This window comes from Dioscorea cayenensis, chromosome 18, assembly GCF_009730915.1.
Source record: "Dioscorea cayenensis subsp. rotundata cultivar TDr96_F1 chromosome 18, TDr96_F1_v2_PseudoChromosome.rev07_lg8_w22 25.fasta, whole genome shotgun sequence".
NCBI classification, from domain to species: domain Eukaryota; kingdom Viridiplantae; phylum Streptophyta; class Magnoliopsida; order Dioscoreales; family Dioscoreaceae; genus Dioscorea; species Dioscorea cayenensis.
This window is the reverse complement of record NC_052488.1, coordinates 21,056,674-21,069,106: the sequence shown is the minus strand read 5'-3', so window position 1 is coordinate 21,069,106 and position 12,433 is coordinate 21,056,674. Positions and strand designations below refer to the sequence as shown.

At 34.2% G+C, this 12,433-nt stretch overlaps 3 protein-coding genes across 4 annotated transcripts; all 3 read left to right on the top strand.

The window, feature by feature from the left end:
- LOC120282473 (DNA (cytosine-5)-methyltransferase CMT3-like) lies at positions 1 to 4,023 on the top strand. Its single transcript, XM_039289297.1, is given in 18 exon segments — positions 1 to 114; positions 214 to 313; positions 427 to 587; positions 666 to 731; positions 930 to 1,172; positions 1,264 to 1,322; positions 1,395 to 1,461; positions 1,530 to 1,859; positions 1,943 to 2,011; positions 2,090 to 2,176; positions 2,272 to 2,359; positions 2,598 to 2,719; positions 2,798 to 2,875; positions 2,877 to 2,903; positions 2,980 to 3,023; positions 3,111 to 3,180; positions 3,272 to 3,375; positions 3,463 to 4,023. Coding segments are annotated over 17 exon segments (1,848 nt in total). The 5' UTR covers positions 1 to 114; positions 214 to 267; the 3' UTR covers positions 3,650 to 4,023.
- Positions 4,024 to 4,721: 698 nt separating this feature from the next.
- Positions 4,722 to 5,350, top strand: LOC120282365. The gene has a single exon (XM_039289171.1). It carries the CDS (start codon positions 4,786 to 4,788, stop codon positions 5,218 to 5,220), a length of 435 nt encoding a protein of 144 aa, XP_039145105.1. The 5' UTR covers positions 4,722 to 4,785; the 3' UTR covers positions 5,221 to 5,350.
- A 4,303-nt stretch (positions 5,351 to 9,653) lies between these two features.
- On the top strand, positions 9,654 to 11,895 carry LOC120283032 (guanine nucleotide-binding protein subunit gamma 3-like). 2 transcript variants are annotated; one of them, XM_039289859.1, is made up of 5 exons: positions 9,659 to 9,888; positions 9,964 to 10,022; positions 10,102 to 10,149; positions 10,284 to 10,328; positions 11,435 to 11,895. In XM_039289859.1, exons 1-5 carry the CDS (start codon positions 9,790 to 9,792, stop codon positions 11,739 to 11,741), a joined length of 558 nt encoding a protein of 185 aa, XP_039145793.1. In that variant the 5' UTR covers positions 9,659 to 9,789; the 3' UTR covers positions 11,742 to 11,895. The 2 variants fall into 2 exon arrangements, with proteins under 2 accessions (XP_039145794.1, XP_039145793.1); XM_039289860.1 differs by lacking the exon at positions 10,102 to 10,149 and having other exon boundaries at positions 9,654 to 9,888.
- Positions 11,896 to 12,433: the final 538 nt, after the last annotated feature.

Genomic DNA, 12,433 nt, shown 5'->3' with positions numbered 1-12,433 from the left:
AAGGATAGCGATTGCTTACATGATCCACGCAGAGTATTCTTGTCAGAGGATAAAAATGACAATCCATTGGAGTGCATTGTTTCTAAGATCAAAATCGTTCATGTAGCACCAAATGTAATTATTCTCTTTTATCTATCACTTCTCAAATTTTACATATTATCTTTTGGTCTATGTCTAATTTCTTTTTTTCTTTAATTATGGTTACTTGCATAGATTGATTTGCATGAAAAAGAAAAGAGTATACCTGAGTGTGATCTCTACTATGATATGTCATATTCAACTTCATATACTTCCTTTGCCAATCTTCCCATTGGTACCTATATTTTTTTCTTTAACTTATGTTTGAGTTGTTTTTTTTTTTTTTTCTTTTTACCTTTCATTTAGTTTTCTCACCAATTTTAAATGTCGATGTTGTTTTGGCAATAGATGGGTTACACAGCCCTATGTCATCAGTGACATCTGATTCCGAATCTTCACTGTCTATTGGGAAAACGAGGTTGACACTTCTTGATCTTTATTCTGGGTGCGGGGCTATGTCGACTGGATTGTGCTTGGGAGCGAATTTTGCTGGCACAAATTTACAAACAGTAAGTTTTCACATTGTGTCAAATAATATTTTGATGTATGTTCTTTACGCTAAATGCTATTAATTTTGTTAATTGCAGCGATGGGCAGTGGACTTAAATAGTTTTGCTTGTGAGAGTCTTAAATTAAATCATCCACATACTGAGGTAATTTAGTTAATCATTTACTATGTCATACACAAAAGAAGTATATGTGTATATATATATATACATATGTCCTGACAATATTCAGTTGTATATAAATATATTTAAATTTATATCCTGATAATTTTCAGTTGTTTGTTTGTAATAGTCCAATGCTTATTGCCAATATTCTTTATGCTTCGCTGTATTATTTTTTTAAAGGTTCGGAATGAAGATGCTGAGAATTTTCTCATGTTACTGCAAGAATGGGAGAAACTATGCAAGCGTTTCTCCCTTATTGGAACTCAAAGTTACTTTGATGATGGTTGTATGTTAAATGATGACGATGAAGATGATCTTGAAGATTCCTCTGAGGTGCCTAAGGGGGAATTTGAAGTAGGAAAAATAGTGGGAATTTGTTACGGTGATCCTGCCAAACTTAGCAAAGTGGGATTGCATTTCAAGGTAGCATACATTTGAGCTCTTTTATCATCTTTGTCCGTCCTTTGCTGTTCTGTTATCTCTTATAACTAAATCAATATTAGTTTATCTACAGGTGAGGTGGAAGGGTTATGGGCCGAGTGAGGATACATGGGAGCCTCTTGATGGGTTGAGGTACTGTTTCAGCTTGATTGGAATTGATTAGCTTTTCTAACATTTGACTTGTGCTTGCATTTCATTTTGCAGGAAATGTCAGGAAAGGATAAAAGATTTTGTTACAAGTGGATACAAGCGGAATATATTACCATTGCCAGTAATAATTATGTTGTATTTTGGGTGAGATTTTGCTTAGCGTGTTCTTAAGTGTCTCCTATTCCACAGGGCAGTGCAGATGTTATTTGCGGAGGGCCACCATGTCAAGGAATCAGTGGATTCAATAGATTTCGTCAATCCGATGCTCCACTTCAAGATCCCAAGAATAAACAAGTTGTTGTGTTTATGGATATCGTTGAGTTTTTAAAACCCAAATATATCCTTATGGAAAATGTGGTCGACATGTTGAAGTTTGCTCGTGGTTTTCTTGGAAGATATGCTATTAGTCGATTGGTCTCTATGAACTACCAAGCAAGGATGGGACTTATGGTCGCTGGATGTTATGGCCTTCCGCAATTCCGAATGCGGGTCTTTTTGTGGGGTGCCCTTTCGACAGAGGTCTCTAATTAATTTTTTGTTTTATTTAATAAAATTTTACTTATTTTTGGATGTTGTAGTTAAATAATTCTTTTTGAATGTAGGTGTTGCCACAATTTCCTTACCCAACTCATGATGTTGTTATACGTGGAGGGTGCCCTAATGAGTTTGAGGTTGCATATAATATACATTTTTTTAAAAACTTTTGTATTTATTTTACACCCATTTAATGATGGTGATTTCTTCCTCAGTCAAATGTTGTTGCATATGACGAATCTCAGAGGCCTACTCTTGAAAAAGCTCTTTTATTGGGAGATGCCATCCGTGATCTTCCCCCGGTATGTTTATAATGATATTGTTTTTTTTTTATTTTAATTTAAACATTACTTACAATTGTTATTCTTGTATTATGTTTATTTTTTATTTGTTTTAGATTACTAATGCTGAGAAGAGAGATGAGATGCCTTATGACCAACCACCCATAACAAATTTTCAGCGGATGATAAGATTGACTAGGGACGGTATGATCTAAACTAATTGGCTACTTCAATGTGGCTTTCTTTTAATATGTATTGCGCTTTAGCTGCCCTTTTTGTTGTTCTTACCAATTATTATTCCTATGAATTTAGGTGTGTTTTTGCTTGAGATATCTTTCCAACAGTAGTTATTTGTCTTTTAGTGTCCTTGATCCATGCTGTATAGACTCATTTGCCTAAAATGTTTTTTGTACTTATGTTCATGGATAAAATGTTTTTGTAGAATTAACTGGTTCCCGTCAAGTGGGAGCAAAATCATCAAAAAAGGCTTGCCTCTTTGATCATCGACCATTGGAACTTAATGATGATGATTATCAGCGTGTTTGTGCTATCCCCAAGCGGAAGGTAATTAGTAGTACTACAACATACAGCTTGTTTAAAATTCTCTTGCTTGGCTCATTCATGTTTTTGTGGAGCTTTTAGGGAGCGAACTTTAGGGATCTTTCAGGCGTCAGAGTAGGTGAAGATAATGTTGTTGAATGGGATCCAGAAATTTCCTCGAGTGTATTTACCATCAGGAAAACCATTGGTAATCTCATTATTATCTTGTTGTGTCCCTTTCATTCATTTCACTAGCATTAATGCTCATGTTTCTACTCTTGTAGGTTCCTGATTATTGCATGTCTTTCATCAAAGGAAAATCACCCAAGTAGGCTACTCCACATTTATTTTGGTCAAATTTATTATTTTTATGGTTGATGTCTTAAACTTTTATTCGTGTTGCTATTGATTTCAGGCCTTTTGGTCGGTTATGGTGGGATGAAACTGTTCCAACTGTTGTTACTAGAGCCGAGCCACACAATCAGGTTCTTGATATCTTGTTGAACACTTGATATTCCTAAATATGTTTCTCTGATCACCATGTCTCTTGTTGAGGGTTTACATTTTATTTTTAAGGTAATTTTGCATCCAGAGCAAGATCGAGTTCTTTCCATCCGAGAAAATGCAAGGCTTCAGGGGTTCCCTGATTATTATCAACTTCGTGGTCCTATAAAAGAACGGTGATTTTCCTACTTTCTCAATAAATAAGTTTTGGCTGCTCAGTGGTCTGTTTTGAAATCATTTTAATATATTTCCCTCATTGACAGTTACATTCAAGTAGGCAATGCTGTTGCTGTCCCTGTATCTCGAGCTTTGGGTATTGCCTTAGCTCGAGCTGTTGTCAAAGATTGTGGTAGTGGCGCATTGTTTGAACTTCCCCCAGGTTTTCAGCAACATGAACTCACTTCATTGAATAATTTGGACGCTATTGAAGCTGTAGCAGAAACTAAGTGAAGTTCACTCTTAAGAGGTCATCAGTTGATGTTTCTGTGATATTTGTGCTATTTATATGATTGATCTCAACGTGCAAATGATGTGATTTCCATTTATTGCAAGCTTGATGTGGAGAAGAGCCATTTGGCTTGCTTGATTCTTAGGAGGGGTTTTCCTTGGAAACCTTTAACAATATTGTGCCATTTGTCTATTAAAACATGCGACTATTGATAACTGCTTGAAATTCATTCTTGTTCATTTTGGAGGATTGTGACCATCTGAGTGTTTCTGATTAAGAACTCAGTTGGCTATTTGGGTCCAAAGTTAATAGCTTATTATTGTTTTGAACATAGTCATTGGCTTAACATGGATATTGAAATGCTTTTCCATACTCAGATCATACACAGCCGGTTGTGTTAATGGCAATCTTCAGCTCTGTATTTATTTAATAAAATTTTCCATTTGTTGTTTTGTATTTTTATTATTGTCTATGACTATCTTAATACTAGTGACATTGTGCCTAGGCTTTGAACTAAAATGTGACCCTTCTTTCACCATTCCCGCAGACAGCTTTGGACAAATTGATTGTCTGTTATTGGATTATCTATTGCAAGATTACGTATCATCCTCTTGTGACTGTGGTCATTAACACCCAATAAACTTCAGAATAACTTGGAAGCAAGCATTGGAAAATGCCCATCCGAAGATCAAAAGTGAATGCATTGTAGGGGACTGAAGTGCTTGTTTTGGTTTTGTTTACCAATTTGTGAATCCTTGAAGTTGTCTCCAGGTCTGCCCTTTGCTCTATTCCAGGCTATGCTCAAACGATGCCAACGAGAGGGCTCTCCAGAATGCCTCATGATTCATCACCGTATTTCACCGTCAAATATCCAAAATGACATGCCATAAAAATATACATACATATATATATATATATATATATGATATTTTAATGCATTATTATTTTGATTTTTTTTTCATATGGACTTTTATGTTGAATTGCTTGTGATTTCATTGTGCTTTCAAACAAATTTGTTTTTTTAATCGTGATTGCCACGCTGTATATGCCCAAGGGCATTTGGGTAATTTAGTCTGAACACAACTCTCATCTCTATCTCCACCGAACAACCCTCATCTCGATCGAGAGAGAAAGAAGGATGGGAGTGGTGATTCTGGATGGTTCCACAGTTCGCGACTTCGTCGGCAACGAAGAGGTCTTCAGCCGCAGCGTCAACGAGAAATTCACCGCTCTTGACCTCAACGGCGATGGAGTTCTCTCCCGTGCCGAGCTCCGTCGAGCACTCGAGACGTTTCGGCTCTTTGAAAGTCACTTCGGCGAGGACAGCGTGACACCACCAGCAGAGATCGCGGCGCTCTACGACTCCATCTTTGACCAGTTCGACCTTGACCAGTCCGGATCGGTGGATCGGGACGAGTTCCGGTCGGAGATGCGCCGGATCATGCTTGCCATCGCCGATGGACTTGGATCGTCGCCGATCCAGATCGCCGTCGAGGACGATGGCCATAGCTTTCTCAAGATGGCTGCTGATCTCGAGGCAGAGAAGATTGCAGGGGCAACTGGTGGTAAATAAGTAGAATTTTAGGGGTTTTTATGTAATATAGCGCCTCTATGTGGCTTCTCATGTTCCATATTTTGTCGTGCCGTAGACCTTGTGGAGTAATTATATAATATATATATCTATGCACTTATGTCTGAATAAATGATTTTCTATTTTGTTAAAAATTATGAAAAATAAAAAAAAAATAATAATATATTAATATATGCTTTGTCTTTTTTTATAAATTTTTTTTAACAAAGTGAATAATCCAATCTTTTACAATTCATTGATTTTTCGGTCAAGAGTACTATGTGAAACTTTCAGATTTTTCCTACTTCATCCGTAGTCCATAGGTACTATATTATATTTGAATCAATAGAGAACTTTTTCTTATGTATGAATTGATATTATTACATTCCAATTTTTTCTCGATGCCTACTAAGAAAAATCTCGAATTGGATCCAAAATTGATGGGTTGCTATGAGCTTATCCATGTAATTATGCACTCTTTAAATAGGAATTAATTATTTCAAAGATCCTGGCTTTAGTGCTTTTGGTGAGTCCTCCAAAATCCTTTCAATGACCTATATTGTATTGAAGGGATATCTATATGGGCATATACATGCCCGAGAAGTGAATATCCAACCGTGTACTCTCATCCCGGAAACACAAAACTCAGGCTGCAAGTCTGAACTTATACTGGAGACTTGTTATTGCTATTTTGTTATTGAAAAAAAGTTGAATTCGGGGATAATGAAAGTCTTTCTACCTCATTTAACTTTAAGTATGATTGTGTTGTTGACCTATGAGCTTTTTTGGCTATACGTTTTATTGTTATTGTTATTCTTTTTAAAGAGTATTAAAGATTTTTTACATGCTCATGTAATCAGAGAAAATGACAATTAAGCTAATAAATAAAAGTAGATTTTTCTCTTTGAAGTACAAGTGAAGAAGAGATAGAAGAGGGTTTAGAAGAGATGAGAATATATCATCATCTTCACAACACATATAGGGCCGGTAACTCTATACTTTAGCTGCGTGAGAAGTTAGTCTGACAACATTAGTTGATGTGGGTGATTCCTCTATTTTTTAAACAAGAAAATGAGGATATTAAAAAAAAAATTTCAAAGAAAGTTTTATCTATTTTAATAAAAAGTTTTTGTTAGTAAGGCAGAATTTTTTTTTTTTACCTTTTTATTTATATACTAATTTCGTTGAAAGTTAATCAAACCAATTCACATAGAACTGAAAAAAATTCAGTTCAATTAGTTTAAGGTTTTAAAAAGTTTTGTTTATTATTAGATAAATAAAATCAAACCTTGTTTTTCTTTTTTTTCAAAAAAATTAATCAAATCGCATTGATTAAAATAAAGAGAAAGGAGGAGTAGGAAAATAACTTAAAACATAAAAATGTAAATTTTATTAGCAGTGGAAGCAACAAGAAGTGCACTAACTAGAACAATAAATATAAAGAAAAACAACATTACCATGAGTATATATATATATATATATATATATATGAGCCCGAGTCTATTATGGGCATTCATCTTTAGAATTAAAATTTATGGATGTCTATGAAATTATTGGATTATCATCTAACACTTTCCTCCATAAAAAATTCTAATTCAAATAACCTCTCTTTTGAATCTTTTTTTAAATCCTAATCTTATATGTTTTTCACTCTTTTTAAATTCTAACTCCACTAGTCCTTTCAAACTCTCTTATTTTTCATCATGTGTAGAAGTTTATATTTGAAGGCATCTACAGATGATGTTTTGTGTATATTTATATATTCTTCTAAATGATCTCAACTAATCAAATATATATACATGCATATAATTAATATTTTATTAAACACTGTCTTTTGAACTCAATGGTTTAAGCTTAGTTTTTCAGCGTCTTCTGAAATTTTAATTTTATCAAATGAATTTTATATTTCTATATTTATTACCTTATGAATTTTCAATATATTTTCCCCCAAACTATATGCTGGTCCCACATGGTGATCAATACCACATTCCAAGCAGCTAGTCAAAGGCAAAATCATCAATTTTTCTTTTTTTAATGATTTTATTGAAAGTCATTCCAATACTCTGACCATAGATCATCGATTTAATGAAATACAATAAAATAAGGAAAGAAAAAAAACATCAAAATGGACAGTTTTATCCTTATCAAATCCCTGTTTCAATGGATTACCAAAACTCTGCAAGTAATTTTATTTAGAAAAAAAATAAACAACTCAAAACATTTTAGAGAGACAGATAGAGATTATAAATACAAAAAGCAAAAACATAGGAAGTTAGAGTGCAAGAACAAATGCATTGGAATCAATTAGAATTGTAAAAAATGTTTTAAGTGATCAGATAGTGATAAATAGTAGTAAAAGAAGAGGTGGAAAACATGATCGTTCAAAATAAAAATCATTCATTTATGACTGCACTATTAATTCCGAGTGTAAGGGATTTTCTATCATATGATGTTCATCAATTTTTTAAGGATAGTTTAGACTCATGAGTATAAATGGAACTCATCAGGTCATTAATTGGAGGATAACTCCCAACAAGAAAGATGTACAAAATGTCTAGTTCTGTTCGTTTCCTGATGAGGAGTCTCCTCACTTTAGTCTCTTTAAATCCTTGACTTTGGATGGGTTAGTTACACTCCTCCATCTACTACGAACTTTAGTTTGAAGGAAAAAAAAAAAATTAAAAGAGTATTTATAAAATGAATAAGTTACATGTAAGAGATGTGCATTAATTTTTTAAATATTCGATATGTTCTTACTTGACACAATTAGGGGATGTAAATGATACACTTTGAGTTTCGATTTAGGGAAAGCTTGAACTCGACTCGCTTATGGTTGAGTAGAGCTCGAGCTCAAGCAACTCGAGTAGTCGAGCGATCCGAATTTGAGCATTTTAATACTTGGCTCAAGTGTTTGCGAGCTTTAATTGAATAGTCATATTTGTGTATATATATACTATATATTAGTTTGTTTTATATATATAATTGCGTTCGAGCTCAAGCTCGAATTCGAGTATAATAATATTTATAAATAAGTCGAGTTTATTATCATTTATTGAGCTTTAATTGAGTGAGTTCAAATAGCTCGATTTATGTATCGAGTTGAGCTCAAGTTACGAAAACAAAATTCGATAGAATTCAAACCAAATATCAAGTATCAAATATTCAACTGAACTCAAACTTGAGTAGCTTGTTGTTCTAACTTGAACTCAATTGATTATATCACTATACATAACGAGATTCAAAGTCTCATCAACAGGAATGGGACTTTTGGTGCCATTAAGCTAAGGCATGGCATTCTATATATATTTCTTGTTAGGTATTTGAAGGGACAAGACAAAACAGGGTGCACGGTCAAGCGTGGGGCTGTTTGTTTACAAACAGATTGAACTGGACGCAACATCTTTTACCCAGAGAAATAGTTTCCAACATTTCATTATAGAATCCATGTGATGTCTCCCCAGACCCCACTTTCTTCCCATTTCTATGCAAACATCAATGCCAACTGCAAAACACTCACACATGTCCACTGTCATGTCCTCCATCTATTTCCAAATATTCCCAGATTCCCTTCTTCCTTTCCTTTCTTTCCTTTACCATTCTTACCATTAATTTCAAAATTATAACAATCTTTTTTTCACCTAATCTATTAAAATCATTTATATATTAAAATAAAAATTATCATTCTTACCATAGTTGTGATTGAGAGATCTCAAGTTCGAATCTCTCAAATTATAATTTATATTTAGAATCCCTTATGGGAGTTTCTGCGTGAGGATTACCTCTCGTTCTCCCTTCTAAAGTTACATGGTATTCCCAAAAAATCTGTTAAATCACCATAACTAATGCACCTCCGTATTCGTTTGTACTTTACTTTTTGTCATTTGTCAACTTTATCAAAATAATAATAATAATAATAATCAATTAAGTGAAAAGTGAGAGAAGTTTAAATCTCGAATTTAAATTTTACTAGATCTATAATGAGTCTCTGATCGTAAATATAAATTTATTATTTGATTATCTAAGAACTTTCTACATGAGTTTGAAAAAAAACTCATCACGCCAAAGAAATTGCCTTGACGGATTATCTGTATATACAATTTGAGGTTTGGACTTGATCTAAGAAAGATATATCGAGTTTCACTGAGTGAAATTAAACGATTAATTTTTTTAAATAAAATGGATAAATCTATAAATTTATTAAAAAAAGAAGGTAACGAGAGAGCACCAAGTACATAATGCATGCACCTGATAACTGCATGTCGTATTTAAAAATTAAAGAAAAAAACAAAAACAAAAGAAGAGAAGTGCAGGCTTTTATTTATTTTTAATTTTTTCCTCACTAGTCCTTGTCACAATCTCAAGTCTCTTCACATTAAATGCCAAACTATTCACTTCAAACACCATCCAATCAAAGTACCATTCATGGGACCTCCTTCTACTTCTTCTTCTACTCGTACTCTTACTACTTCTCCCAGAAGCGCCGCAGCTCACCGCGACGCTCCACACTCTTCTCGTTTTCTTAGTTATATTACTGCTCTTTATCTCCTCTTGTACTCTTTGCATTGGTCACTCATGGCGGCGCCGGTGCCACGCTCTCCTCCTGATGTCTTTGGTCGCCACCGTCTTCAAGCTGAGCTACAGTTTATGTCCCGTGAGATTGGACTTCTTCAGGTGATTGTTTGGTTGTTTGATTGATTGATTTGTGATTTGGTTACTCTGTTTCTTTTGAGGGGGTGAATCTTGCAGGAAGAGTTGAAGTCTTTGGAGGAGGTTCAACTTCAATCAGCGTCTGGTTGTTGCAAGGAGTGAGTGTTTTTCAAGTTGGAAACTTGAATGCTTGATTAAAGATTGGATTTTTATGGGGGGTTTTCTTTGGTTTGATAGGTTGGATGAGTACATGATGGGGATGAATCCAGATCCTATTGTGCCTGTGTATGCCTTATGCTTCTTCTTTTTCTTCTTCTTTTGGACTACTACATTGTTTCGTTTGGAGTGAAGGTGTTGTTGATTTTGTTGTTAGTGTCTTAGTTTTGACTTTTTGTTGTTTGTTTTCTCTTTTTGCATAGGAATGAGAGGAGAAGTAAGTCATGTGGTGTTTTCAAGTGGCTGAGGTACCTTTGAATTCTTCTTGACTCTTAATGGCTTCTTGAATGTGATTTCTGTTCTATCATGTTTGAATTGATGAGGCAAATGTAGAGGAGCAAGGAAAAAAAGAAGGAAGAAGTTCTGTAATTTTTTGAATTATTTGTTGTGTGTGTTATTTTGTTGTTAATGCAACCAAACTCAAGTAAACTACTTTCTTTATTCCTCAGCATCTCCTCTGCCTAACCCTCAATGCAAACAGAGCTAAAGTTTATATGATGGTTATGTGTTTAGGACTGGGAAAGTTGATTGCCTTTCTAAAGCTCAAGGAATTTATTTATTTTAATTGAAGAACTTGTTGTGCTTTCACTATTTATGGATATGAAATCTTGCTTTTACTATGTCTGTAAACAGAATTACTAAGTTAACAAAAGAAAGGAATGGACTTATGAAAATCCTACATAGTAGAATTGGCCTTTATTGAAGTCATTGAGGTGGATTTGCAATACTAATTATATTGAATCTGTGAGTCCTCTTAAAACATGCTAGCCAACTAGTTGGTTTAGTTCACACTGACCATTGCTACGATGATCTCTATTGTTGTGGCGGAATATCTGAAATCCTACTAAAGCTAAGCATGTGATTGTGAAAAAGTTGAGAAGAGAAGAGCTACATATATTTCATGTTTCAACTATTAATGGCTTTGATTAAACCTTTCCAGAACTTAAAACATGCACATGATCATCAAAGACTTTATGTTTGCTGATGCAGTCCTGAGATAATCAGAGTGACATTCTCTGTTTAGACTATGCTAAGCTTCCTGAGAAGGTATGATAGTTTTTTCAAGGAAAATTTTTAGACTAACAAATACCCAACATGTAAGGAAATACCTTAACCAACAGCACAATAGTTGTTGTGCCAATTTAGGACTCTTATTTGAAATTCAAATCTTACTCCCAAATTTAATTACTTCCCAACTTCCATTCAACTTAGAAAAATCAAAATCAATCTCCAGGTTGAAGGTTAGCTCTGATTCAATTCATTGGTTAAGACTGAACTTATTTTATCATGCTTAACTGTTTCATCTTTTTACATTTCCCTTTGTAATTAAGTTGACTGGTTAATTTCTGAGCAGTACTATCCTGTGTTTCGACTTTTCATGCATTTGCTGCTGTGGTGGACACTCCGCAAGCTCTGAAAGTTCAAACTGCAAATGCAATCACATAAAGAACTTGATATATTGCTGTCATTGTGGATCTCCCTGCAGCTCTAATTGCTGCTGCCCAGGGTTCTTTCGCTGCAGAAACTGTTACAATTCTCTCGGCATCCATTGCCCCGAGTTTTCTTGCGGCTGTGTTTGGTCCTGTTCTAAATTTACAGAGGTACGCGCATGTTGCCCAGGATGTAGGAGAACTTGTTGTATCAGCCAGTGTATATGTTAGCATAAGAGTCGTCTTACCTCGCCCCTGCTTGTCGGATTCTTGAACAACCAACTCTGTTATTCTACTTAATTTTTGGTTCATGAAAATTCAATTCGAGTTAATGCCATGTATAGTTCAACATAATAAGTGCTTTCCAAATAATTGTTGAAGTTCATGAATATGCACCAAAATTGATTAATCACCCAAACAGGATTTTTGACTGACAACATCGGTATCTTTTGAAAGTGATTAGAATGGACCTTTGCTGGTTTAATTTATATCATTAGTTGATATGCAAGTATCTGTTATTTTTGGCTGGTTTAATTTATTTCATTAGTTGATATGCAGTTATCCACAGTGGAATTAAAAAAGGGAAAAAAAAGGACAATTTGAGAATTTATTTATTTATTTATTTGGCAATTAGAGTTGTTGAATGGTACTCTATCATATAAAATGTATGATGTGAATTGAAGATGTTCTTGTGATCCTGGAATCAATGCATACATACTAATTTCTAAATAATGTTCATCTGGAATTTAGTAGATAACATGTATCTAACCTAAAAATAAATGGGCAGCTAATGACAAAGATGTTCTAGCTAAACATTTATTAAAATTTTGACCAAATCAAACAGGAAAGAAAAGGCAAAACATTTGGGAAAAGGTTCAAGAACATTGAGGTGTACCTGACAAAGCATTGCAGTGCTCTTTAGT

Excerpts from the sequence above, each read along its gene's own strand:
- LOC120282365 (XM_039289171.1), top strand. The coding sequence starts at position 4,786 with ATGGGAGTGGTGATTCTGGATGGTTCCACAGTTCGCGACTTCGTCGGC.
- LOC120283032 (XM_039289859.1), top strand. The coding sequence starts at position 9,790 with ATGGCGGCGCCGGTGCCACGCTCTCCTCCTGATGTCTTTGGTCGCCAC. Across the intron at positions 9,889-9,963 it reads GTGAGATTGGACTTCTTCAG|GAAGAGTTGAAGTCTTTGGA; the intron begins GTGATTGTTTGG and ends TGAATCTTGCAG. Across the intron at positions 10,329-11,434 it reads GGTGTTTTCAAGTGGCTGAG|TACTATCCTGTGTTTCGACT; the intron begins GTACCTTTGAAT and ends ATTTCTGAGCAG.